Source organism: Aspergillus fijiensis, assembly GCF_003184825.1.
Source record: "Aspergillus fijiensis CBS 313.89 unplaced genomic scaffold BO72scaffold_33, whole genome shotgun sequence".
Lineage (NCBI taxonomy): Eukaryota > Fungi > Ascomycota > Eurotiomycetes > Eurotiales > Aspergillaceae > Aspergillus > Aspergillus fijiensis.
Genome location: NW_024469009.1, coordinates 331,798 through 355,428, shown reverse-complemented (window position 1 = coordinate 355,428; position 23,631 = coordinate 331,798). Strand labels below are relative to the sequence as shown.

At 54.9% G+C, this 23,631-nt stretch overlaps 8 protein-coding genes across 8 annotated transcripts; 7 read left to right on the top strand and 1 right to left on the bottom strand.

Annotated features, from left to right (window-relative positions):
* Positions 1–534: 534 nt before the first annotated feature.
* On the top strand, positions 535–2,121 carry BO72DRAFT_449406 (spherulation-specific family 4 protein). The gene is made up of 3 exons (XM_040945015.1): positions 535–752; positions 1,003–1,357; positions 1,671–2,121. Exons 1-3 carry the CDS (start codon positions 664–666, stop codon positions 1,995–1,997), a joined length of 771 nt encoding a protein of 256 aa, XP_040799991.1. The 5' UTR covers positions 535–663; the 3' UTR covers positions 1,998–2,121.
* A 1,106-nt stretch (positions 2,122–3,227) lies between these two features.
* Positions 3,228–5,142, top strand: BO72DRAFT_449405 (udp-glucose 4-epimerase). The gene has a single exon (XM_040945014.1). The coding sequence runs from the start codon at positions 3,488–3,490 to the stop codon at positions 4,865–4,867; it is 1,380 nt and encodes a 459-aa protein (XP_040799990.1). The 5' UTR covers positions 3,228–3,487; the 3' UTR covers positions 4,868–5,142.
* A 1,630-nt stretch (positions 5,143–6,772) lies between these two features.
* BO72DRAFT_157384 (uncharacterized protein) lies at positions 6,773–7,541 on the top strand. The gene is made up of 2 exons (XM_040939276.1): positions 6,773–7,031; positions 7,085–7,541. Exons 1-2 carry the CDS (start codon positions 6,863–6,865, stop codon positions 7,321–7,323), a joined length of 408 nt encoding a protein of 135 aa, XP_040799989.1. The 5' UTR covers positions 6,773–6,862; the 3' UTR covers positions 7,324–7,541.
* A 218-nt stretch (positions 7,542–7,759) lies between these two features.
* On the top strand, positions 7,760–8,914 carry BO72DRAFT_381316 (DUF3431 domain-containing protein; the record flags this gene model as incomplete). The annotated part of the gene is made up of 1 exon (XM_040941430.1): positions 7,760–8,914. The coding sequence occupies one exon, from the start codon at positions 7,760–7,762 to the stop codon at positions 8,912–8,914; it is 1,155 nt and encodes a 384-aa protein (XP_040799988.1).
* Positions 8,915–12,604: 3,690 nt separating this feature from the next.
* chsC (chitin synthase C) lies at positions 12,605–15,680 on the top strand (the record flags this gene model as incomplete). Its single annotated transcript, XM_040948717.1, has 7 exons — positions 12,605–12,691; positions 12,753–13,158; positions 13,219–13,580; positions 13,685–14,531; positions 14,598–14,781; positions 14,836–15,481; positions 15,543–15,680. The coding sequence occupies 7 exons, from the start codon at positions 12,605–12,607 to the stop codon at positions 15,678–15,680; spliced, it is 2,670 nt and encodes an 889-aa protein (XP_040799987.1).
* A 2,166-nt stretch (positions 15,681–17,846) lies between these two features.
* Positions 17,847–20,498, top strand: BO72DRAFT_529001 (putative alpha-L-rhamnosidase C; the record flags this gene model as incomplete). Its single annotated transcript, XM_040950216.1, has 2 exons — positions 17,847–17,932; positions 18,002–20,498. The coding sequence occupies 2 exons, from the start codon at positions 17,847–17,849 to the stop codon at positions 20,496–20,498; spliced, it is 2,583 nt and encodes an 860-aa protein (XP_040799986.1).
* A 647-nt stretch (positions 20,499–21,145) lies between these two features.
* Positions 21,146–22,141, top strand: BO72DRAFT_512806 (uncharacterized protein; the record flags this gene model as incomplete). Its single annotated transcript, XM_040949453.1, has 1 exon — positions 21,146–22,141. The coding sequence occupies one exon, from the start codon at positions 21,146–21,148 to the stop codon at positions 22,139–22,141; it is 996 nt and encodes a 331-aa protein (XP_040799985.1).
* Positions 22,142–22,548: 407 nt separating this feature from the next.
* On the bottom strand, positions 22,549–23,407 carry BO72DRAFT_478515 (peroxiredoxin-like family protein; the record flags this gene model as incomplete). The annotated part of the gene is made up of 2 exons (XM_040947514.1): positions 22,549–23,066; positions 23,224–23,407. The coding sequence occupies 2 exons, from the start codon at positions 23,405–23,407 to the stop codon at positions 22,549–22,551; spliced, it is 702 nt and encodes a 233-aa protein (XP_040799984.1).
* Positions 23,408–23,631: the final 224 nt, after the last annotated feature.

Genomic DNA, 23,631 nt, shown 5'->3' with positions numbered 1-23,631 from the left:
GAGTGAGTAGGTCAGTAGACACGTACTAGATAGGTGGTGGGTTGGCAGGTTCTGGCCCAAGGCACGACAGGAACGGAATCAACGGAATCGACGGAAAACATGATAGCGTTGCGGACTATGAGGACTAAGCGCACTAGAGGCGCACTAGAGGCGCACTAGCACGGTCCTCTTCAATGTTTTACTCACTAATAATCTCATTCTCATGTCTTGTCATCGTCATGGTTTTTCTGGTGGCTGCCTGGGAGTTGAGTGCCGAGTCTTGGCTGACAGGTAGGCTGAAAGCTTTTCACAAGCCTCCCAAGGTTCTCTTTTCCTCAACCACGTTGTCTCTCTGTCTCCCGTCCTTGAATGACTTAGAAAATCCTCCTAATCTCCTATTTTCCTAATCTCCTACTCCGTACTGTACCTCACTGGCGGCAGTCTGTCTCTCCTTCCTTTCTCGTAATCGCGTTCCCTGGAAGTTTAATAATCGTCCTAGTTATAAGAAGCTGAACCAGGAACACTGACAAATAAACCTGGTTTATCACGGCATCATCATCATCATTTTCTTCCCCTCTCCCCCCCCCCCCTCCCATTCCCGCCAATTCTGATTACTCCTCTGTTCCTGTACCTGCACCTTATCCTGCACTGTCTTCTCTCCCACTCTTACGCTCTCTGCCAACCATGTCATCCACGCCCCTTCCCAAAGCTAGCGTGCTGGTACCTTTGTATATCTATCCATTGCCTAATGACTGGGATCCACTTTTTGACGCGTAAAGTTCTCCGTTTTCCTTTCCTTTTTTTTGCCCTTGATTCTTTTTTTTTTCTCGTTTTTTTGGCTTTGATGACACCCTTCGCCTAAGCACCGCGGCCCCATTCCAATGGATTAGTTTTTCCTTGGTTGTATTTTCGCTGTTCTCTTGGTTCCTGCATCATCGGGACTGGAATTCATTTTCTCCGCCACGGTTGAGTGTTCTTTGGATGATTTACCCACTCTCTAACTTAACCATCGATCACCACTAGGATTGAGACCCATCCCGATGTGGAATTTCTGGTGATCATCAACCCCAACAGTGGCCCCGGGGACATACCTTCTCCCGATCCGAATTATGCACGCGAAGTGGCCCGTCTGAACAGCTATCCGAATGTTTACCTGATCGGTTACATCCGTATTGACTATTGCCGAAAGCCTTTGCCCGAGACCTTGGCGGAAATCGATCGCTATGCGCACTGGGCGACCGACGAGCGCCCAGGACTAGGGCTAGGGGGCATTATGGTCGACGAGACTCCTAACCATCATACTGCCGAGCGAGCCGAGTATCTACAGAAACTGCACGAGTATGTCAAATCCGTGGAGGGCATTCTTCGGGATCGATTGGTAAGCATCTCATCTCACTGCATTCTCCGCCGTCCCCTCCGTACTGTACTCGTTTGTTTGCCTGTATGTACATCACGGATCCATGATCCATGATACCGTACAATCGGGTCACAAACACAGTAACTATTTCCGTACTCTTACACTTCACCACCTACACTACACTACACTACACTACACTACACTACACTATCATCCCGTGTGGCATTGGCACGGTCCTTTATCACGGACTGTCATTTGTCTTATCAGTGAAACCAGACGAATAAGTCTTAGTTGTTTCCCGAGCCAATTTCTTACCATCCTTTCATACTGATAGGTTGTCCACAACCCGGGCACGCCGCCTGACCCTAAGTTGGCCGATCCGAGCCCGGATCTCATCCTTGTCTGCGAAGAGCCCTATCCTCGCTATCGCTCCGACGAGGTGCAGCGCTATTATGCGCAGTTTGACTATCCTCGAGTCCAATGCGGCTACATGATTAGTGAGGTGCCGCGCGACGAGGTGCGTCCCCTGGTCCAAGAATTGCGCCATCGTGCTGCCTACATCTTCGTCACCGAGATTGCACGTGATTTTTACGAGCGCTTTGGACCTCAGAGCTGGGGAATGATGATGGACGCCCTGCGGTTGGTCGAGTCCGACCGGTAAATTAGCTATGTAGTTAGGTAGTTACTAGGAAGAAAGTTGAAACATGAACCAGTGGAGATCTGGGAGAGTAAAAAAAACCCAGCGGGACCCAGCATTTTCCCAGCCATGGCCCATAAGTCGCCATTCCCAGTATTTTTCCTCAACCATATGGTACTCGCTTCGCTCAAAAGGTCGTAGCTTGGATGTCCAAGCTTTAGCGTTGGTGGAGCCGGATGGAGCCCTTTCGGGATGTATCAATTTGGCTCATTGATCCGACCCGTCAGAGAGACGGTCCATCTGACAAAAACCAAGTCCTCTGTAATGACGATGGACAGCGATGTATCTCTTCGCCACATCCATGGAAGCACGCCATGTTGCCTGATGGAAGTGCAGGAATACGCTCCGTACGGATCATAGCGATGCGTTGTCGCTGCACCAGTGAGACATTTGGGGCGGACGTTGGCTTAGAATCTTTAGTATAGCAGGGAGTACAGTCATGCCTAAGGTGCTCCCTTGACTCTCTGTCCTCGCCTTTGTCTTACTGCGTTGGTCATGTTTCTTTGCGGTCACATTTTAGTCTCTCTAGTCAGCTTTCTCATCCTGGTGGAGCCCTCTTTACAGTCTGGGCCCTTCTTCCTCTCCCCTCTTCTGGTCTCCAACTTCTCCCAATGGTACCAACTGGGGGGGGGCAAGGAACCACTTCGGGTCTTCCTGAGGAAGAATGGAGGCCACGCTAGCACAGGTTAAAGACACTTGATATGCGAATGCAAGCTGCAATGCCATCATTTTTCGGACGAGAACCCTACCGAATACAACCAAGCAGCTACTTACGACATGGATGGAATCAGCCGCTGCGGGATTTGCCTCGTCCATTGCTCAGAGGGTGAGACCCGGCGCCAATGCCCTATTTTTGGCCATGGCCAGGAAACTCCATTGATTCAATGGAAGGGATCGAATTACCCACGATGTCCCTTAAACGAGAATGCAAAACAGGAAATCTATTCAGGTACCGTAAAAATTCCCTGGGTGGATGTCTCCGGGACCCCTCCACTTTCCCCTCCCTCTTTCTTCTCCAAGACTGAACATCCACACCCTGCCTTGCCCTGCCCTGTACTTAGTAGTAGTATTGGTTGTAGTAGTTTAGTGTACGGATTTTCACCAGGAACCCACGCTGACTCCCATACTATTGCGATCTTGCTGCTACTAGACCCGAGCCGGACTCTCGCTGGACTGCTCCGCTAGGTCAATTTTTTTTTTTCTTTCTCTTTTTTTTTTTCTTTTACACCTTTTTCTTTTTTCGACTCAATGACTCGGCGATGAAATCATGCTGGCGCTGGGCTGGATGCATCCCCATCGCTTGCCTCCCGAATTCCGTAAGGGGATGGAGGGAGGATGGAAGCGTCGTCTTTACTACTACAGGTACCCTCTGTTTCCCGCCCGGTCTCTCTCTATGTAGGTGCCCATCGCCCATTCTCCTCCGTAATTCCTTTCGTTTATTCTCGTTCGCTGCGATGACTGTCTCTTCCTCCTGCCCCCCGTCCGAGGGCAGCTCCCCTCTGCCCACTCCATTGTTCTCCGCCCCATCCACGCCGGAGACGGAGCGCGATGAGGATTGCTTCGAACTGGCCCTAGCTGCGCTGCCGGCCGTCAGTGCGGCCACCGCGCAATACATTCTCGTCACGGGGGGACTGGGCTACATCGGCAGCCACACGGCGCTGGAGCTGCTCAAGGCGGGCTACAATGTGCTGCTGGTGGACAATCTCAGCAACAGCTACAAGGAAGTATACGACCGGATCGTGCGAGCGGCCAAACAGCACTACGAGCGTGAGGGCCGGGGCCGCCAATGTCCGCAGGCGGAACTGGCGTGTATGGACTACCGCGACTCGCAAGCGATGCGAACCCTCCTGGCCACGCACGCGAGTGGCAGCAGCAGCAGCAGCAGCAGCAGCAGCAGCACGAACGAGGAGGGCGACGCTGCCAGCCGGATCCCCGCGCGCTCCAACATCACGGGCGTGATCCACTTCGCGGCGTACAAGGAGGTGCATGACAGCCTGCGCAACCCCCTGAAGTACTACCAGAACAACATCAGCGGGCTGGTGGACTTTGTCGCCCTCCTGGACGAGCACGACATCAAGACCTTCATCTTCTCCTCCTCGGCCAACGTCTACGGCACCCTCTCGGCGACCCACCGCACCCTCCGCGAGGAGCACTGCGTGCACCGGCCAGAGGCCTACTACGCGGCGGACGGACAGGAGCTCGTCGCCGTCGAGCAAGGCTGCACGGGGATCACCAACCCGTACGGACGCACCAAGTTCTTCGGCGAGGCGATCCTGTCGGACCTGGCCGCGTCGGACCCGTCGTGGACGATCATCGGGCTGCGCTACTTTAACCCGGTCGGGTGCGATGCGTCGGGTCTGCTGGCCGAGGACCCGCGGGGCACGCCGTCGAACCTGGTGCCGGTGGTGGTGAAGGTGCTGACGGGGGAGCTGCCGGAGCTGTCGATCTACGGCGACGACTGGAGGACCCCGGACGGCACGGCGATCCGCGACTTCATCCACGTCTCGGACGTGGCGCGCGGCCACATCGCCGCGCTGGCGGCCGCGCAGGAGGGCCGCGTCGTCGAGCCCTTCCGCACCTTCAACCTGGGCACGGGCTGCGGGCATTCGGTCGCCGAGGTCGTCGCCACCATGGAGCACATCAGCCACCAGCCCATCCCGCGACGGACGGCGGACCGCCGCCCCGGCGATGTGGAATCGTGTGTCGCCATCGCCGACCGCGCCGCCGTGGAGTTGGGCTGGAAGGCGGAGCGCTCGTTGCAGGATGCCTGTCGCGATTTGTGGCATCATCTCCAGGCGGAGGGCAGGTTGAGCGGGACTGCCATCAAATCCTGATGCACGCGCTGTTGTTCTTGGTTTCTTTTTTTTACTCTTGAGAAATACCCCCAGCGAGCTGAGCTGAGCTGGGAACCGCTCGGAACAGCTGAAGTTAGATTAGGGCTGTGGAGAATTCGACCGTTGCTCGGAAATGCAAGGGCCATGAAAGTTTCCAGTGGCATTGATAGTAACAGGGGAAGTCGTGCCACGGCCCGCGATTGGTGGGGTTGGCAGCTGTCACTTGGAATGCTTAGGTTTGCGTCTTGATTCTTTTTCTTGTTCTTTTTTTTTTTGGTGCTAATTGTGGTTCTGTTCGCCTGTCGCTTATAATTACTCCGTTCTTGTTGGGTCTGCCTGTTGTCGATGATGCTTACCTGAGTTACCCGTACATACATGACTTGATAGTAATATACCATACCCATACTTAATACAGTTCTTTGTGTACCAATGCCTGAAAGTAACTCCTAGGTGAGGAAGAGGTTTGCCCAGGCATGTGGTCCAGGTAACACAACATCGCCCCTCCCTCCCCTGCTTCCCTCCCCGTGCAGTTGCAAATCCACCTGCTCCCGGGGGCCGGACAAAGCCCCGTAAAGACAAAGAGTCTAGCTTGTATAGTTGCTCGGAAAGTTTGGGGGGGTCTCGGAACAAGATTCCTGCATAGATTGGTTGTGTTTCGAGTTTCGCTCGTGTTACGGTGGGTGGGACGGTTTGGGCTGCTGCGACGGGGTGCAGAAGAATGGCAGAAGTCAATCCCTACGATAGTAGCAGTATTTGAGTTGGTAAGAGGGGGATTGGGGACCTTGCGGGTTGGTCGTGCTGTGTGTTGCGGTCGATTCTTACTGCGGCGGCTTTTTCTGGCTTCGAGGTTTCTGAATGAGGACGTTATCGTTATCTACACGGCGGGACTATTGCGGTGGCGTTCGGTGGTGGGTGGTGGTTTGTGGCCGGGCTTAGGAGGCGGGCGCCTCCGCTTGAGCTGAGTTGAGCTCTTGGGGGTGTTCGATCCTGGATTTTTCTGGTTTACTTGATGTTGTATGCAGGTAGCTACACTGGTACTGTACATCAATCGCGATATAGTGGCACAGGACGAACATCTTGCTGATCGCTGCCGATCGCTCCACCCGGAGAATGATGGACGGGGGTAAACATTCCCTTGGGTCCACACGGTCATGAACCCATGATGAACTGTCGATCAGATGCTGATAAGGTGACAGGGGCTGCTTTGTAGTATCAGTGTGAACGAGCGTGGAGTGACGAGATAATGTTTGTGGTTTGTGGTTACATTGTCGTGATAAGCAACGAGGCTGGGCTATGGCGGCACACATTCATGCGCCACTTTCGACGACGGTAGGACTATCGATGCTGGAGGCGGCGCTTATCTTCAAGCGAAGTGTGTTCTCGCCGGTCCCGGCACTTGAACGTATATGCAATTTACCGTCGATGTGATATTGACAGTCATTGGGACTGCTGCAGCCAATCTTGACAAGCAATTGTGGCGGCTGAACAACAAGCCCGGCGCTGGCTGTCGGTAAGCGACGCGCTAGATGTGCAATTGCTGACCCTCCTGCTCCAGTGTATCTTGCCACTAGCTACCAAGTAGCATCATCTAGCCTCATCTACTCGATGCGACATCTCAACCACCATCTAGATCCCGTCGCTCCCAATTGCCGATTTGATCTTGATGTTGCATGTATGCAGCGACTGCCTAACGCAAGCGCCGCCAACGATGCTCGATCGGGAAAGGCAGGCGCTAACGACTGCACGATCTATCACATTGCTCCAACTGCGCATCTCGCTCTGCTTTTCCCTTTCTCGGTGAAACAGAGCAAGCATCCGCTAAACCAGGAATGGCGCTCAGGCAGCCATAAGAGCCCTTGACGCCGATGCACATGGCCTAGTTGATACCTCTCACTCGTTCGTCTCGGAGCTCCAGCAGCCGAACTCCTCACGGATAGCTTCACATGTTCACTAGACTAGACTCAACCCCCCTGCTCGCCAACGCAGGACCGCGCCATGCATCAACCATCCTACCCCGAATCCTTCAATGATGCCACCATCAAACAGTGGATCCAGGACTACTACACCGCCGTCGACGTCGACGGGGCCGTCGAGACCATCGCCGACTTTTTCACCCCGGATGCGGTCGTGCAGATGGGGGAGCATGGTGTATCGGACCGACCAGGTACGTCCGGCGTACACCGAAGTCCAAAGACCCAGCTAATTTGCCTGCGCTAGGCTTGATCCAACTGTTCACATCCACCTGGGATTACGTCGCTAGTCGCAGCCACCACGTCGTTTCGATCGATCCGCTGGGCAACAACACCTTTCTGGCGCGAGGCGCCGTCACTTACAACCTCAAGGACGGGCGCAGTGTCACGCCGGAGTGGTGCGGCATCATGAAGCTGGTCCAACAGGCGGGCGAGTGGAAGATGTCATATTACAAGGTGTATTTTGCGGCGTTTCCGGCGTTCTGAGAGGAGAGCCTAGAGCCTATACATGCCTACCATCTTATCATTTAATTCATCCCTTGCGGGAGGTGGATTGCGAGTGCGCATTGCGGAATGTTGACTACCCCGCATGAGTCAACCGAATAACTACCGGTCGGAACCAGTTCTTCTGTAGTCCTGGCACATGAATTATACACGAATTTCCATATCAGGTGAACTACCAGCAAATAATGAAATCTACCTTATCTCTCAAATTAAGAGACCCTGGAGCGATGGATTGCCCCCAGGTCTCGCGCCTATCGGGTCGCAGCGGGGCCCGGAAAAGTGGCCCTCGATTAATAATCACTTTTCTCCAGCGCTCCCGAATTGCTTCAATCGAGTCAAGCCAAGCCAACGGCGGTGATGCCAATTAGGTCGCGCGAGACATCCTCCGATCAATGTTTAGCTGTCAGCATCAGCAACGATGCGACGACGCACGCGCAAGAGCGTCATCCAACTGGCCTTCTTCATCGGCATCCTGAGCCTCATTCTCTTCCTCAACAAACCCCCGTCCCCCGGGCGGACATTCGCCTGGACCAAAGTCACCTACCGGACCACCGCATCCCAGTTCCCCGAACCCCGAGGGCTCTGTTCTGGACTCGAGGAAACTGACAAGCCGGCCCTCGTGGTCTCGCGGGTCACCAGCGATGACTCCGCCTGGCTTGACGCGCTGCGCGAGCAGTACCACCTCTGCATCTACACTGCAGATGCTGCAGCACCGAAGAACCCGGAGGCCACCCACCTCCAGGTCCCGGCCAACCGGGGCCACGAGGCGATGGGGTATCTGACCTTTCTCATCGACAACTACCACCACCTCCCGGCAGCGGGGATGGTGTTCGTGCACGGCTCGCGCTGGGCCTGGCACAACGACCACCGGGAGTACGACAACGCCGCGCTCCTGGCCGCGCTGAACCTCACATCCGCCCTGCAGCCCTGGGGGTACCACAACCTCCGCTGCGACTGGAGCGTGGGCACGTGTCCGACCACCCAGCCCGCCCAGGGCAGCCTGGAGCTGCGCCTGCAATCCGTCCTCGAGCCGTGGAGCGCCCGCATGGCCTCGGACGTGGCACTCCCGCGCGCGCTGGCCTCACTGTTCGGCCATCCCGGCCGCAGCGCCCACGAGACCCACGCGCAGACGCAGGTCCTCCTCGGCCGCAACGACCCCGTCCGCGCGCAGTGCTGCGCCCAGTTCGTCGTCGCCCGCGCCAACGTCTGGCAGCACTCGCAGGACGAGTACATCGCGCTGCGCCAGTGGCTGCTGGACGGCATGCACGCGCGAGCCCCGAACCGTCGAGGAGCGATGCCGGCGCCGGCGGACGATCGCGTGGCCGGCCGCATCCTGTCGTATGTCTGGCATATCCTGTTCGTGAAGCAGAGCGCCGTCCGCCCCGACGGAGAATTGGCCCCGGGGCTGGTGGATCTGGATCGGCTGAATCGCGTGGCATGTCCCAGTGCGCAGGAGTGTTATTGTCGGCTATATGGGCGGTGCGGGTTGGAGAGATGCTCCGTGGGAAGCTGTAAGGGGGAGTATGTGGTGCCGCCGGAGTATAAGGTGCCCGAGAGGGTGATGAGGGGGTAGATTCTGTGGGCTCGACAGAGTATCTTGAAGGATGTTGGGCCTGTATTTATACTATTTGTTGGAGACTACATATGCTCGAGATGGGATACCTGCTGGTTCGGGTTGTTTGTTCATATTGATTGGTTTCGGGATGTGGTATATATCTAGAACGTGAGCCTTGTTTGAGAATATTCTTGCTTCGCAGGGATGCGATGCAATCGTCGCCTAAACTTATAAAATGTTGCAAAAGTACGTGTATAATAGTCTGGATAAACTACTAGTGTGAGTCTAGGTGTGTTAATTCATGCTGCTACAGCCATGTGCGCTGCGTGATGGCAGTCACAACACATGGTCTAGCATGCTATCTTTATCAGAATCTCAGACAACATGAATAGTGGATTGACATGCGTATTGGTATCTGATCCAGGATGTCTGAGGGGTACAGTACACGACCGATTCAAACCTCCACGTCGCAAACATGGGGTATGATCGAGGTTGATCTGGATGACCGGGGCATTTGCTGAATATATATAGGGCGAACAAGGAGGCGACATACGACAACCAGGGGACCAGAAACGGGCCAGATAGTAGCCAGAGGGAATGGTATACTCTCTGCCTCTCAATAGAAAGATTTATACTACAAAATCAATATCAAGCACGACATCCTCGGACATCATTGTGCTCTCATGGGAGCTGGATCCGAGCGCGGATAGAATTGATGCCTGAGGTGTTACTGCGGTAGCCTTGCTGCCTGAAAAGAAGGAGAGTCTCACCTGACTCGGCATGTGCGATCAGCGGTGACTAAGCGGGCCGAGCAGATCACCGCTACAATAAGGCTGCCATGATTGGCCAGCCCTCCCACAGCCGCTCAGTGATCAACAAACCACCAGCATCGCAGTCTCCATCGTTCCTACCATCGACATCAGCATCATATCATGGCTCTTGTTCCATGACTCTTAAGCGGATGCACTGCAACTCCGATCTGCTTTTAAATCCGACTGTCGAGACAAGAGGTACAACGCACGCAGGGCCGAATAGTCGTTAGCGCCAACAACCAGAGAGATGGGGCCGTTGCGAGCGAGCATGGCGGCCATGGCCTACTAGCTGCTGATGACGCGGAGGGCTGCGTCATACTTCGACTTCAAGCTGGACTCTGAGGAAGCCTGCAGCCACTCGCAAGCTTCGCTTGAGTCCGAAGACAAGTATCGCCCCGCATCCTTGGTCGGTGATGGGTAGATGGACAGCCGCAGCCATGACAGTGATGCTGACAGTGTTGATGCTTCAAAGAGTTTAGAACATAGTTGAGCCTTGAAGAAGTATGCCTTCTGCTACGATCAGTCGAACGAAACCAGCCGACGAGATTATGACCGGGTCGAACGCTTGATTGCGAATCTGACGCACACGTCCGATCTACTGGCCTTCCTCGTTGCTCTCAAACTGCACTTCAAGTCCTGCATCAGATAGTGGATTAGTAGTGGATGGTGGCACGCTGCCGGTACCAATCGTCGTCAGTTACGTCTAAAGCTCATTTCACTCAGCCCGAGTGGATGCCAGTGTCTCAAAGTCGAGGGCAATACGAATACCCGGCATATCCGATCCCTCTCCCCGCTACGAGGCACACCATATCATCAAAGCATCTGTTTAAATAGTACTTCAAGCCTTTCCTCGCATTCTAGTAATGAGCAACTCGCTCTGCAGAAAACAAGCATCATGAGCAAAGTTCATGTCGGAATATGCATGAGACATTGTCGGTGATGGCGCGCTATGGCGGTGGATGATCCGCAGACAAGTGGATCCGACCAGGTCGGACTTTGGTTGGACCAATCTTTCAGTCTACCATCACTCGGCTTCGGCGTACCCAAACCACCGCATTGTCTCCGTCGGATGACAGCAGTGGTCGGGACAGGAGCGCCATGAGGTGATTACCTACAAAAGACAGGTCGGCGCCAAAGCAAAGCAGACAGAAGTCCATATAAAAGACGGATCCCGTCCGCTGTACGTCCTTTGTCGCATTCTCCCATGGTTAGTATTTGCGCATGATGATGATTGCGTTGTCTGTGCCTGACCCGGATCAATATCCGATCTGGACGGCGATTGGCTCAGGAAGGAAGGACAGTGCCTTGATGCCACAACAGTTTTGGAGCTGTCGTGGTGGCTGTCATGCATGGTTTCGATCATCCCCTCGGGATATGATTTCATTACTTTTCCAGCACATCCCGCAAGACGAAGCCAAGCGACAACTGTGATCAACGCAGCCAGATAGCCCTTTGCAAGCAGAGAGACAGAGATTTCCAAGGAGGCCTTGGGGTCCTGGACATTGCCTCTGCTGCTTCCCCCCTATTCATTTTGCATTGAGTTTTCCCCCCTTTCTCTCGTGAATCGTTGATGGTTGGTTCCGAAAATGGAATTTTGCGTGGTCGACTAGTTCTGACTAAGAGCCTCCGCTGTGGGGTTTCTTTTGGTGTTAACGTCTGGCCGACATCGGCCGTTGACCAATTGACGGTGACAATGACTCGCCTGATCGGAGATACTGTCGGACCGGACTCCACAGCCTGCGCGTTCACAGCCTTCTGGGATGGATTGCGCCTTCCAACTGGCTTCTATCGGAACCACCCGTGAACCACACGCGGTCTTAGCTACGATAGTCTGTTCTGCTAAAATCGCCGACACTTTTCTGCTTGTAGGCATCCTTTTTCTGCTCAGCCAATGGGCGAAGCCCGGCTGCTGCCTTCACTCCACCACAGGCGATCCGGAAACTCTGACCTGCCGACGAATTTTCTCGACGAGATGATCTCCTTGTTCATCTCGCAATCGTCGTTCGCATTCATTGCACGCAGTCCATATGCGCTGATAGGAATGTGTCCTCATCTCAAGTGCGGGCTACCGTTCTCGAATTGCATGCGAAATTGAGTCTCACAATTCTACTTGTCACTGAGAGGGAAATGGTCGATCCTAAATGTGGTCGACCCATTGTTTGCTCAACTGCGTTTCCCCTGCGCCCCGGAAAAGGATTTTTGCTCGAGTGGATCCCCAATAGCTGACGACAAAAGATCTCGTCTCGGATGCGCTACTGACAGAAGCCCATCAGCTGTGAGCATGCCTCTCATTTTGTAGCGCACCATCAACCCCCAGTTTTGCGTCCTGCTGGCGGGCCAAAAACAGATTCTGCCCTCCAGGGTGATGACCGGTGTTGGCTGGGAGGGGGCCTCAGTTCTTGTTGCCTGTGTCGCCCCCCCTTCCCCAGTCGAACAACCAGGACCTTGATATTTCAACTGTAGTGAACGGACAGTGCTCCTCTTGGTCGAATGACATCGCCACAACGGTCCCATCCCAAGGCTTAGACATTGCTCCTCTGGGCTCTCAGCCTCCCTTTTGCTCCCGTAGCACACCGTTCTTGCCCCCTATATATGGTTTTCGGGCACGTATCCACTCTTGAGAACTGTCGGTTTACCCAGGCCCCCGTCCAATCCAAGAGCATTGGCGTTGCGTGGTTCCGTTGCTGGTCTCTGCCATAATCTCATTTCCCCTTCGCCCAAGAACTTCTGTTTTTATTTTTATCCTTCTTCTTTTGAGTAAGCGTTTATTTTTGGTGTCCTACGGTCCCTGCCTGGACTGCCCCTCTGAGGTTCAATAAACTCCTTTAACCTTTGCTTGTTCAAAAGCAATTGTCCAGACATCCTTACAGGCTTCCCATCTTCCACTCGTGTCAAGATGGGTACGCCAGGACATAACTACGGGAGTCATTCTCCCCAAGAGAGTGAGAGCAGTTACTTCTCACATGCTTCTCCCACCCACAACGTGAGTGTTCTGTCATGGTCCACCGGCCATTGCGACCGTCCGCTGTGCCTAACCCCAGCAGCAACAACCGTACCACAGCGACGAGCACGAGGAACAGGAGCAGTCCCTGCTGCAGCGCAACCCATCCAGCCACTATGGCGGTCCCTTCGAGGACCCCGCCATGTCCACCGACTCCCTCCGTCGGTACACGCTGCACGACCCCGGCGCGACGGTCTTCGCGACGCCCCCTTATCAAGAATCCGAGTCGAGTGACATCTACGATGCCCGATCGACCACCGAAAAACCCGCTTCCCAGGCCGGCAGTCGCGCGGGCGCCCTCCGCCGCTTCGGAACGAGAAAGATCAACCTGGTGCAGGGTTCCGTCCTGAGTGTCGACTACCCCGTCCCGAGTGCCATCCAGAACGCGATCCAGCCCCAATACCGTGAAGCGGAGGAGGCGTTTGCGGAGGAGTTCACACACATGCGCTGTAGGTGCTTTCCGACCACGAGGGGAGAAGGGAGGGGGAGCTGACCGAGATCACCTATAGACACGGCGGCCACGTGTGATCCTGACGAGTTCACGTTGCGGAACGGTTATAACCTGCGGCCCGCGATCTATAATCGACACACCGAACTGCTGATCGCCATCACATACTATAACGAAGACAAGGTCCTGACGGCGCGTACCCTGCACGGTGTCATGCAAAATATCCGCGATATCGTCAACCTGAAGAAGTCCGAGTTCTGGAACAAGGGTGGACCGGCGTGGCAGAAGATTGTGGTCTGTCTCGTTTTCGATGGTATCGATCCGTGCGACAAGAACACGCTGGATGTGTTGGCAACAATCGGTATTTATCAGGACGGAGTGATGAAGAAGGACGTCGACGGACGAGAGACCGTCGCACACGTGGTAAGTCACTCGGTGCGGGAAGGCGGGCGGTGATGGACCCGGCGATTGTCTCAGATCCGAGTGAACAAGGCAAGAAGTACTGACAATCCCCGCACCCCTAACAGTTCGAATACACCACTCAATTGTCGGTCACCCCCACTCAACAATTGATCCGTCCCCAGGGCAATGAGTCGACCAATCTGCCCCCCGTGCAGATGATCTTTTGTTTGAAACAAAAGAACAGCAAGAAGATCAACTCTCACCGCTGGCTGTTCAATGCCTTCAGTCGAATCCTCAACCCTGAAGTTGTTATCTTGCTGGACGCTGGTACTAAGCCTGGCCCCAAGTCCCTGCTGTCGCTATGGGAGGCCTTTTACAACGATAAGACCCTCGGTGGTTCTTGTGGTGAGATCCATGCCATGTTGGGTCAGGGATGGCGCAAAGTCCTGAATCCTCTGGTGGCTGCTCAGAATTTTGAGTACAAGATCTCCAATATCTTGGACAAACCCCTCGAGAGTGCGTTCGGTTATGTCAGTGTCTTGCCTGGTGCCTTCTCTGCGTACCGCTACCGTGCAATTATGGGCCGACCGTTGGAGCAGTACTTCCACGGAGATCACACCTTGTCCAAACGCCTTGGTAAGAAGGGTATCGACGGCATGAATATCTTCAAGAAGAACATGTTCTTGGCTGAGGATCGTATTCTTTGCTTCGAACTCGTGGCCAAGGCTGGTTTCAAGTGGCATCTGAGTTACGTGAAGGCATCCAAGGGTGAGACGGACGTTCCGGAAGGAGCGGCTGAATTTATCAGTCAAAGAAGACGTTGGCTGAACGGATCGTTCGCGGCTGGTCTGTATTCGCTCATGCACTTTGGTCGGATCTATCGCAGTGGTCACAGCATCGTCCGTCTCTTCTTCCTGCACCTTCAAATGATCTACAACGTCATTCAGCTCATTATGACTTGGTTCTCTCTCGGTATGCCCTGTTCAATAGCCGCGACTTGCATCTATTTGTTCACACTAATATTGTGTCGTTTCACAGCTTCCTACTGGTTGACTAGCTCCGTCATTATGGACTTGGTGGGTACACCTAGCTCTCACAACGGCAACAAGGGATGGCCTTTTGGAGACGATGCGTCGCCCATCGTCAACAACTTCATCAAATATGGCTACCTCTGGGTTCTCGCGCTGCAGTTCATTCTGGCTCTCGGTAATCGGCCGAAAGGGTGAGTGACTGTCCGGCTTCTTCAGCTTGAATGCAATGCTCACATTTCGCCCAGAACTGTCGTCCCCTACACCCTCTCGTTCATGTACTTCTCGCTGGTCCAGATCTACGTCCTGATTTTGTCGTTCTACCTGGTTGTCAACGCGTTCAGCTCCGGATTGTTCAACCTCGACATCAACGAGAGTCTCACGGACTTCTTGAAGTCATTCTTTAGTTCGTCAGGTGGTGGTATCGTCTTGATTGCGCTCGTCTCGACCTATGGAATCTACATCATTGCCAGTGTCCTCTACATGGACCCCTGGCACATTCTGACCAGTTCCTGGGCCTACTTCATGGGCATGACCACTGGTATCAACATCCTGATGGTGTACGCCTTCTGCAACTGGCACGACGTTTCCTGGGGTACCAAAGGATCCGATAAAGCGGAAGCTCTGCCGTCCGTGCAAACGAAGAAGGACGATGACGGCAAGCAGAACTTCATCGAAGAAATCGACAAACCGCAAGCCGATATCGATAGCCAGTTCGAATCGACGGTCAAGCGTGCGCTGGCACCGTGGATCGAACCCGAGGAGGAAAGTGGCAAGAGTCTGGACGACGCCTACAAGAACTTCCGTACCATGCTGGTTTGCCTGTGGGTGTTCAGCAACCTGCTCGTGGCGCTGCTGATTACCAGTACTGGTGTGGACAAGATGTGTCTGACCGTAAGTTTCACTCGTGACTCTACTAGTGCTTGCCTGGTTGCTGACCTGAATTCTGTAACAGAACACCTCGACCACCCGCACCTCCTGGTACTTCGAAGTCATTCTCTGGATTACCGCGGGTCTCTCTTTGTTCCGTTTCCTCGGATCGCTCTACTTCCTCGGCCGCTCTGGTATCCTCTGCTGCGTGTCTCGTCGCTAAGTTACCTCCCGCGGGCTCTGCGGCAGTGCTTTCTGCCAGTGGTGTGTCGACACTGGTCTCAGTGTCGATGGGGACGAAGACGGCAGGATTGTATGTTCTGTTTGTGTCGTGTTTTCCAGCGCGTCGCCCTTCCCTTGGGATGTATATCTTCTGGAACCTCTCCAAGTGTTGATCATTCTTTATTTCTGTTCGATTCTCATGCGATGACCATAATAGAGCGGTGTTTTTGTTCTCTTCAGAGTTCTTCTAGTGAAGCACGCAGAGGTGGCTTTGGATTATATCTATTTAGAAAGTTGAACTTAGAGCTTATGACTGATATCGTTGTCTCATTATTTCCCATGCCCGAGTGATCTAAGGTCCTACAACATGACGGCCGCAGATGGCGTAGTAGTAGAATATCAACGGCTAGGCTTCGGGTAGTAGTGAGAATTAAAGTCCTCGTTAAGCCTCGCAGGCTTCAAGTTCCAATTCTGTTCTAGCTACATATTTCAAATTAAATCACCACAACCCGCGTGGATGTGAAGAGGAGGGAGACAGGGACTGTGAGTCGCTTCCAGTAGTCTCAAACAGTCATTGCTGTGTCCGCATCTGACAGATGCTCAAGACTACCTAGTTCTGAATAGCATACAGTGGAGTCTCGAGAATAGCAAGGTGGAACGAAAACGCTTGAAACAAGATGCTCCCCTCACCCGATGTTCTTCCAGCGCCATACATCATCCTCTTTCAACTACCAAGACCCAGAAAACCCCATCCATATCACTCGACATCCGAAGCAGCCTTAGAATCATGCACGTCATCCAGCCCCTCCAACTCCTTCCTGACCCCCGCACACCCCTCGTTATCTCCCCGGTGCGCCTCGACCATCGCATCCACCGCCATCCGCGTCGCCCGCCACACCGCACCATTTGTACCCCTCGCAGCCCCCAAGTGCGCCTCATCCAGCTCCTCCCTCAACTGCTACAGCCTAGCCACCAACCCCATCATCTCCAGCGTGACGCCCTTGAGCTGGACATGCAGGTTCTGGAGCTTGGCCTGGTGGGCGAACTGCCGGCGGTCGAATTCGTTCTGGGCCGCGTCGCCGGCGGCGATGATCTGGTGGGCGGTCGTCACCCAGCTCGGAGCGGTGGGTGGGCTGGACTGGAGTTGCGCTTCGATCTGCGTAAGGAGCCCCTTGATGTCGGGGATGAGGCCGGGGGTGGTACCGGTTGTGTTTGATGGCTGAGATGGCTGAGATGGCGGGGGGGGCGGGGGGGGTTAGGGGCGGTCGGTGGTGGGAGGTTGTAGGGTTCGGCTCGGTGCCCGCGGACAGATGCGCGGCGGCCTCCCTGTCTTGTGTTCCCGGCTCGGTTCATTTTGTTTCAGGTTGAATTGAGTGCGGCAGAGGCGAAGGTTTCGTTGATAAGAGGTCTGGTAGTAACTGATGGTGAAGCCGGTTAAATAGGTGGATGAAGGTTATGGTGATGGCTTGAGCTCGGGGTCTGTGTCAACTCTGAAGGATGGATGGGAGGAAGAAGGGGGAGGTGTCAAATATCAGAGATGGCATCCTGGAAGTGGCATTTGAAGAGAGAACAAAGATGAGCAGCCAGGACAGGCAGTAGTGAATGAATGCTAGAGATGCCGTGGTCGGGCTGAGAAGTATTTCCGAGCCATAATGAGAAGCATCTACCAGACGTAGGAAACACAGGAGCTGAATGATACTAGGTAGTCAGTTGCTTCTGTCTCATTCTCAACAACCGAAAACGAAAGCAGTTCTGCTACCGCCACTATCTCATCATGGATCAACGCCCTTTTCGGTATTGGCATACCAACCAGAGAAATCAAACTGCGTTGCAGTAGAGAATCCTAGGCTGGTTCGATTGCAGGCAATCGATCATTGCACAAGAAAATGGTTCACACGTCAACTATCGTGCTCAACCCCATCCTGCATTTGATCCTCTCTCCGTCCAAGACTGCCAAGCTCGTATATATGACCCTGAATCCATCTCTATCGGGAGGCATTAACCCGATACCCCGCGATCCCCCACAAAATCATCCCCGCCCTCGGTCCAGGTAGGTTGGAGGTCCACCACAGCTCCCGAGAGGAGCTTCATATAACCCCAGTCGGAAAGCTCTCTGTTTCCTATTAGATCTCACTTACGAACAAGGTTCAGTGGCGGAAGGGATACCATGCCATCAGCCGTTGCGTTAATTGCACTAATTGCACCCGTTCTCTGGGGCTGTCTGGCGCTGACTCCCCTGGTCCATGCTCACAGGTATTTCCCCCCCCCCCTCCCCCTGGCGCAGCTTGCAGCACCAAATCTGCGACTAACTCTACAGTATAGTGAGACGCTTGTACATCCTACACGCTATCGGACCAATGCCGGTTTCCGGAATTATACCAGTGACACGCAGTCTCCCTGCTTTACCCTCGACCCGCAAACCCCTTTGGTTACCTTAGATTACGGCACTGAGGCTGCAGGCTTTCCCTACTTTGAGGTTGAATCGCTTTCAACCCCTGTCCAGATCGAAGCAAAGTATAGCGAGCCTTATACCGGGCTAGATGAGCCATTTGCAGACGGCCCCTTTGACTTTGCCAATGGTCTCTCCAACACCTTCCGCGTCGAGACCTTCAACGTCACTTCGACCGGGCGCGTCGAGTCGTTCTTCATCCAGGGGGGTCAGCGTTGGCACACCCTGAAACTGCTGACCGACGGCAGCATTCGCATCTGCGATGTTGGGTTGAGGTCTGAAAATGATCGGACGCCCGTCGACCGCTTGCCAGGCTTCTTCGAATCGTCGAACAGTCTATACAACGAGATCTGGGCCCTGGGGGCGCGGACGGTGCAGCAAGCATGCATCGCAGCGGGCGCCGCACCTTCAACATGGGAAGTCACCGAAGACGGAGTGTATCTGCGAGGCCAGCAGCCTGCCCAGTCGGTCAAGGGGGCATCGTTCGACAACTACACCCTGACATTCGATACGAAGATCGTGCGCGGCGGGAGTGGGTGGAAAGTGGCCGCCGGGGTAGGCGGGTACGGCGCCTACTTCGTCCTCACCAGCGAATATCCTTCGGACTCAACCTTCGTCAACGTCAACCGAACGGTCGTGCCGCCCAACACTCTGGCGGTGGGCTATGGATGGAACCTGGTCAATCAGACCTCCCTCACTTCAGGAAAGGTCAACCACTACCCGCTGCCATTTGACGTCAAAGAAGACCAATGGTACCACATCGCAACCCGTATTGATGCCACAGGATACGGGGTGACAGTCAATGAGACTGAAGTCTTTGTGCCCTTGGCCGATCTCCAGACTCCGGCTGGCACAATCGGAGGGTCAGGCAGTCTGACGGGTGGCACTTGGGGATTCGGCCCATACCAGGACCAGGTGGCATTGGTCAAGGACGTGGAAGTGCACGCTCAGAACGGAACCGTGCTCTACCAGAATCCGATGACCTCGGATGCAGTTCTGGAAGAATATGGCGTTCTGCCGAACACCCACTCGGTCTGCCTGGATGGTGCGAAACGCGACCGACTCGTGTGGTCGGGCGACTTCTTCCACACCTACCGCATCGTCCAAGCCAGCACCTATCGCAGTGACTTCATCTCGGGGACTTTGGAGTACCTCATGGACCGTCAAGCAGACAACTCGTCGGTGTACGAGGGGCTCTTCAGCATGTCGCCGCAGATGGGTCAGTCCGCCGAGTACACTGACATTTACAGCTCCTTTGGTCTGCTCGACTACCAGTTCTTCACATTAGAGGCTGTGGCTGGGTACTACAAGAATTCCGGCGACCGTGCTTTTCTCCAGAAGTATTGGACGAAGATTGAGACAGGAGTTGAGGCCGTTCTGCGGCTCATCGACGAGCAGACTGGCCTGGCGGTCACTGACAACATTGGGGCGTTCTTCCTGGGGTCGAGCAATGGTACTGCGGCATCGGCCCTGCTCGCTCACACTCTGAGCGAAATGGCTGACCTCGCGACTGCCGTGAATGCAACCGAGTCGGCTAGCTCGTGGAGCCAGTCTGCTCAAACCATTAAACAAGCTGTAAATCAGCATCTCTGGAGCCCATCACTGGGAGCCTACGGCGTAGACATCGGCACTCTGGGCGAACAGGCCATTGCAGGCAGCGCATGGGCGATTCTGTCCGGCATCGCCAACGCGACCCAAACCCAGTCTTCGATTGCGGCGCTTTCATCGCTGCGCCTAGGGATCGGGTACAAGAGTTCGACCTCGGTCGCAAACTCCTCGAGCACCAACCTTGCACCGTTCCTGTCGGGCTTCCTGCTCGAGGCGCTGTTCCAAGCAAGTCGCGACAGCACCAATGCATCGACGGAGCGAAGGACTGCTATCAGTGTGCTGCTGGACCAACTGTGGGCCGCCATGGTCACCCAGGATGAGTACTATACAGGGACCTCGTGGGAATATCTGTATCCTGATGGTCGGCCCGGTCTGGACTTGTATACCTCCCATGCGCATCCCTGGGGCGGCGCTCCGACCTATGTCCTGTCGGAGTATGTTCTGGGCGTTCAGTCCACATCCCCTGGGTTTGACACGTGGGTGTTTCAGCCGGCAATCCTGGATGTGAATGTCTCGTGGGCCCGAGGTCGCGTACCCACCCCTCGAGGAACGATCCAGGCCAGCTGGCGGCTGAGTGGTGCCGACAAGAAGAGCCTGCAGCTGGAGGTTTGTGGGCCGAAGAAGACGAGGGGCGTCGTTATCTTGCCCTTTGCGGTCAAATCGTACACCGTCGATGGGAAGATGAAGAGCAACGGCAAAGAGAGACTGGAAGTCGCGGTCGCTGGTGGATCGTGTGCTGAGATTCGCGCATCACTCCCATAGACTTGGAATCCTTCTTGCATGTACATACCATAGAGTCAGAGCGGCGTCACCATGCTCATTCTAGTCCTGTGTTTTGAAACAGTACTTTTTCTCCACACCTGTTGTGTCCACTTTCCCACTGACAAAGATGGGTTCGATGAGGCCTCCTTTGCAATCATCCTCACTCTTGCCCTCCGCGGTCGACGTTGGAGATGAAGGGTGTAGGGGAGAAGGTGGATAGAAATGTGAAGGCTCCGGCGGAGGTTTTGTGATGAAGAGTAGTTAGTCGAAAGACATGTTATGATGACGTTTTCTTGGAAGTAGCATCTTCGATAAAGAAACAAAACACGGATCATGCTGGTCATGTGTTACCCAAGCGACAATTCTCCATTCACTGCACTCCTCTTTCCCAACTTGGAATTCCACCAAATCCAGCTCCAGGGATTTTCTTCCTGGCTTGGCTGACTTCTTCATCTTCTTCATCTTCTTCATCTTCTTCATCTTCTTCTTCATTTCACCACCTCATCTTCCTCTATCTATTTCGATTCATCTTCATCCAGGTTCAACAATCTCCATCTATTCTGTCATCCGTCAACCGTCATTCTTACGCAGTCAGGGTCCTTCTCCTCAGCTGTCACACTGCCATCTCCGTCATCTTTCCAAAAACCATGACAACCTCAACACCGAATCCTCCTCTCTCGCGCCTCCCTCCCGAGCTCCGCCTGATGGTCTCGGAGGCCGCGCTGCCCGATCCGGTCGTCGATCCGCTGTACATCTGGCGATACGACTGCTGGACAGCCCGACTAGATGAGACTAAAAACGCACAGGATGAGAAAAAGAACGAGCTTCACATCGAGTTCGACCCGCGCCCGTTAGACTGCTATGAAGTCCACCTGCCACACTTTTCCCTAAACCACGAGGCCCGATGGGTCGCCCTGCACTGGCTGGAGAAGCAACAGCCCCGCCTACAGATCCGCTACCACAAGAAGACGCGGCGCTTCTCCATCGTGCGGCCGTTCGATCCTACCCGGGACACGGTCTATGTCCCGTACCGTCAATGGTTCAACTTCTTCCCCAACGCCCATCGGATCCGCAACCTGATGTTGAAGGCGGGGGTGGACCAGCAGGTGGCGCACATGTGGCCCTGGAACCCCCGTCCCGGCCACCCTACGATCGTGAAGCATCCAACCCCGCTCACCCGCTTGGCGTTCCCCAGCGGCCTCCTCCACAAAAAGGGCGCGGAGCATGTGTGCCCGAGTTCGAAATGGTCCAGTCCCCATCCCGAGTGTCGACAGGTCTCCATCGTGAGCAATGCCACGGGTTCCACGGGTGACACCCCGGCGAGATTCGCCGACATCGACGTCGTGCATCGAACGTGGGAGGTGGTAGAGTGCCCGAAGGAGATGAAAGTCATCGTTTGGGTCCCCGTCCACGACAAGCGCAGAAGGTGGCACACCGGGTACAGAGAGTGGGATGCATCGTTCGTTGAGCAGCGGCGTGCTAAGGGTGATCGCTTCAATGCGGACCTAGATCGGATCTGGTCGTGTCGGAACAGTATCCTCAACGAGGATACCGGAGGGGAGGGATACCACCGGACAGTGACGGAGAGGATTGAAAGGGGCCAGCCACTCATGATCAGATCTGTTGTTGCTGTTGAGAGGTAGGGGGATGGCTGCCTGGTGGCAGGATAGTATGGTCAATGGATCCAGTGTCCCTTAGCCTCTAGCTTTAAGCTCTCACCAGAACCTCTTCTCTCTGTCGGGCTTATCATGTGGTCGTCTCTGATATATGGATGAATATTCTGATCTAGTTGTCATGATCTTCCAAGGATTACACCGGGGAACGCGAGTGTATGTAAATCCCAGCAGAAGACTGACTACCACAAATTCTACCGGATACATTAGTCTAAGAAGCTGGTAATGAAGTGCAACAAGAATCATGACATACATAATAAGGGGCATATAACCTTCCCACCCAGCAGCCAAGCAAACACCAGATGCAGAACCCCGAAATCCAGCCCCATCAACTCCACCCAACAATACCACTATCCCCACCCACCCAGTATCACACCTCACCCCTCACCCCTTTCGTCCTTCTCCCCCTCCCCCTCTCCCTCCCCCAAAACCTCCAACAACTGCCCCGCCGTCAAATGATCGCCCACACTCTCCATCCGATGGACATACACGCACCGTCTCCCCTTGAACACCCACTCCCCGCCATTCAAATTCCAGGGCCCTCCGCGAAACGCACGCCGCCAGCCCCCCGCCGAGAACATCTGGCGCAGGGTCCGGCCCAGGGCGCGCACGAACGAGACCTCGGTGTAGGCGGGCGGGCGCGTGATGCCGCGGACGGTGCGGTTCATGCGCAGCTCCGAGTAGATGCGGCCGGTGGGGTCGGTGTAGACGGGAAAGCGGGCGGCAGTCTCGGCGACGTAGGGGACGATGCGGGCGGGGTCGCCGCAGCCGATGATGATGACCTGGCAGGGGCCGCCGCTGCCTGGGTCGGGGAGGGAGGCGAGCAGGCTGTCGCTCAGGTGGTGCGAGAGCGTGCGCACGTAGGATTGGTCGTAGATGCAGAAGAAGTGGCGTACTTTATCCCCCCCGTGGGGGGACGTGCATGTTAGTTGATTGAGGGGGAGCGTGGGCTGAGATGGCGGGGAGGATTGAGGTTGATGAGCAGAGCAGGGGGATATGTCTATGCCAGATCCAAGGGGGGGATTGGGATGGGGAGGGCTAGGCCAACGCACTGAAAATAACCAAGGTCGTGATATTCGACCCCTTGCCGGCGATCAAGTCCCCGAAGCGGATGCTGCCGCCCGCCGAGCTCTGGAGCTCGATCTCGTACGCCTCGTACAGGCTGTCTGGTTTGGGGTCGTCGGCGGCTTTTTCGTGGTCATTGGGTCGTCCCGGGATGATGTGTTCGCTCGACATCTTCGCATGCTGTAGCCGGCATGTGTTTCTGCAGGGGTAAGGGGAGAAACAGGAAGGGGGGTAAACAAGCAGGGATGCTGGGGTGTGGCAGATGCTTGGTTTTGTGGTCGGTAGCTCATCCCTACGGGGTCATACTTCCGCTGGCACAAAACGTGGGACGATAGGCTGATTGAGCTTGGCGGGCAGTCGTGATGTCATGACCGTTGCTGTCCAAAGCCATCCGT

Coding starts and splice junctions, on each gene's coding strand:
- BO72DRAFT_449405 (XM_040945014.1), top strand. CDS start 3,488: ATGACTGTCTCTTCCTCCTGCCCCCCGTCCGAGGGCAGCTCCCCTCTG.
- BO72DRAFT_449406 (XM_040945015.1), top strand. CDS start 664: ATGTCATCCACGCCCCTTCCCAAAGCTAGCGTGCTGGTACCTTTGTAT. Junction 753..1,002: donor TGGGATCCACTTTTTGACGC/GTAAAGTTCTCC, acceptor GATCACCACTAG/GATTGAGACCCATCCCGATG. Junction 1,358..1,670: donor GCATTCTTCGGGATCGATTG/GTAAGCATCTCA, acceptor TCATACTGATAG/GTTGTCCACAACCCGGGCAC.
- BO72DRAFT_157384 (XM_040939276.1), top strand. CDS start 6,863: ATGCATCAACCATCCTACCCCGAATCCTTCAATGATGCCACCATCAAA. Junction 7,032..7,084: donor TGGTGTATCGGACCGACCAG/GTACGTCCGGCG, acceptor TGCCTGCGCTAG/GCTTGATCCAACTGTTCACA.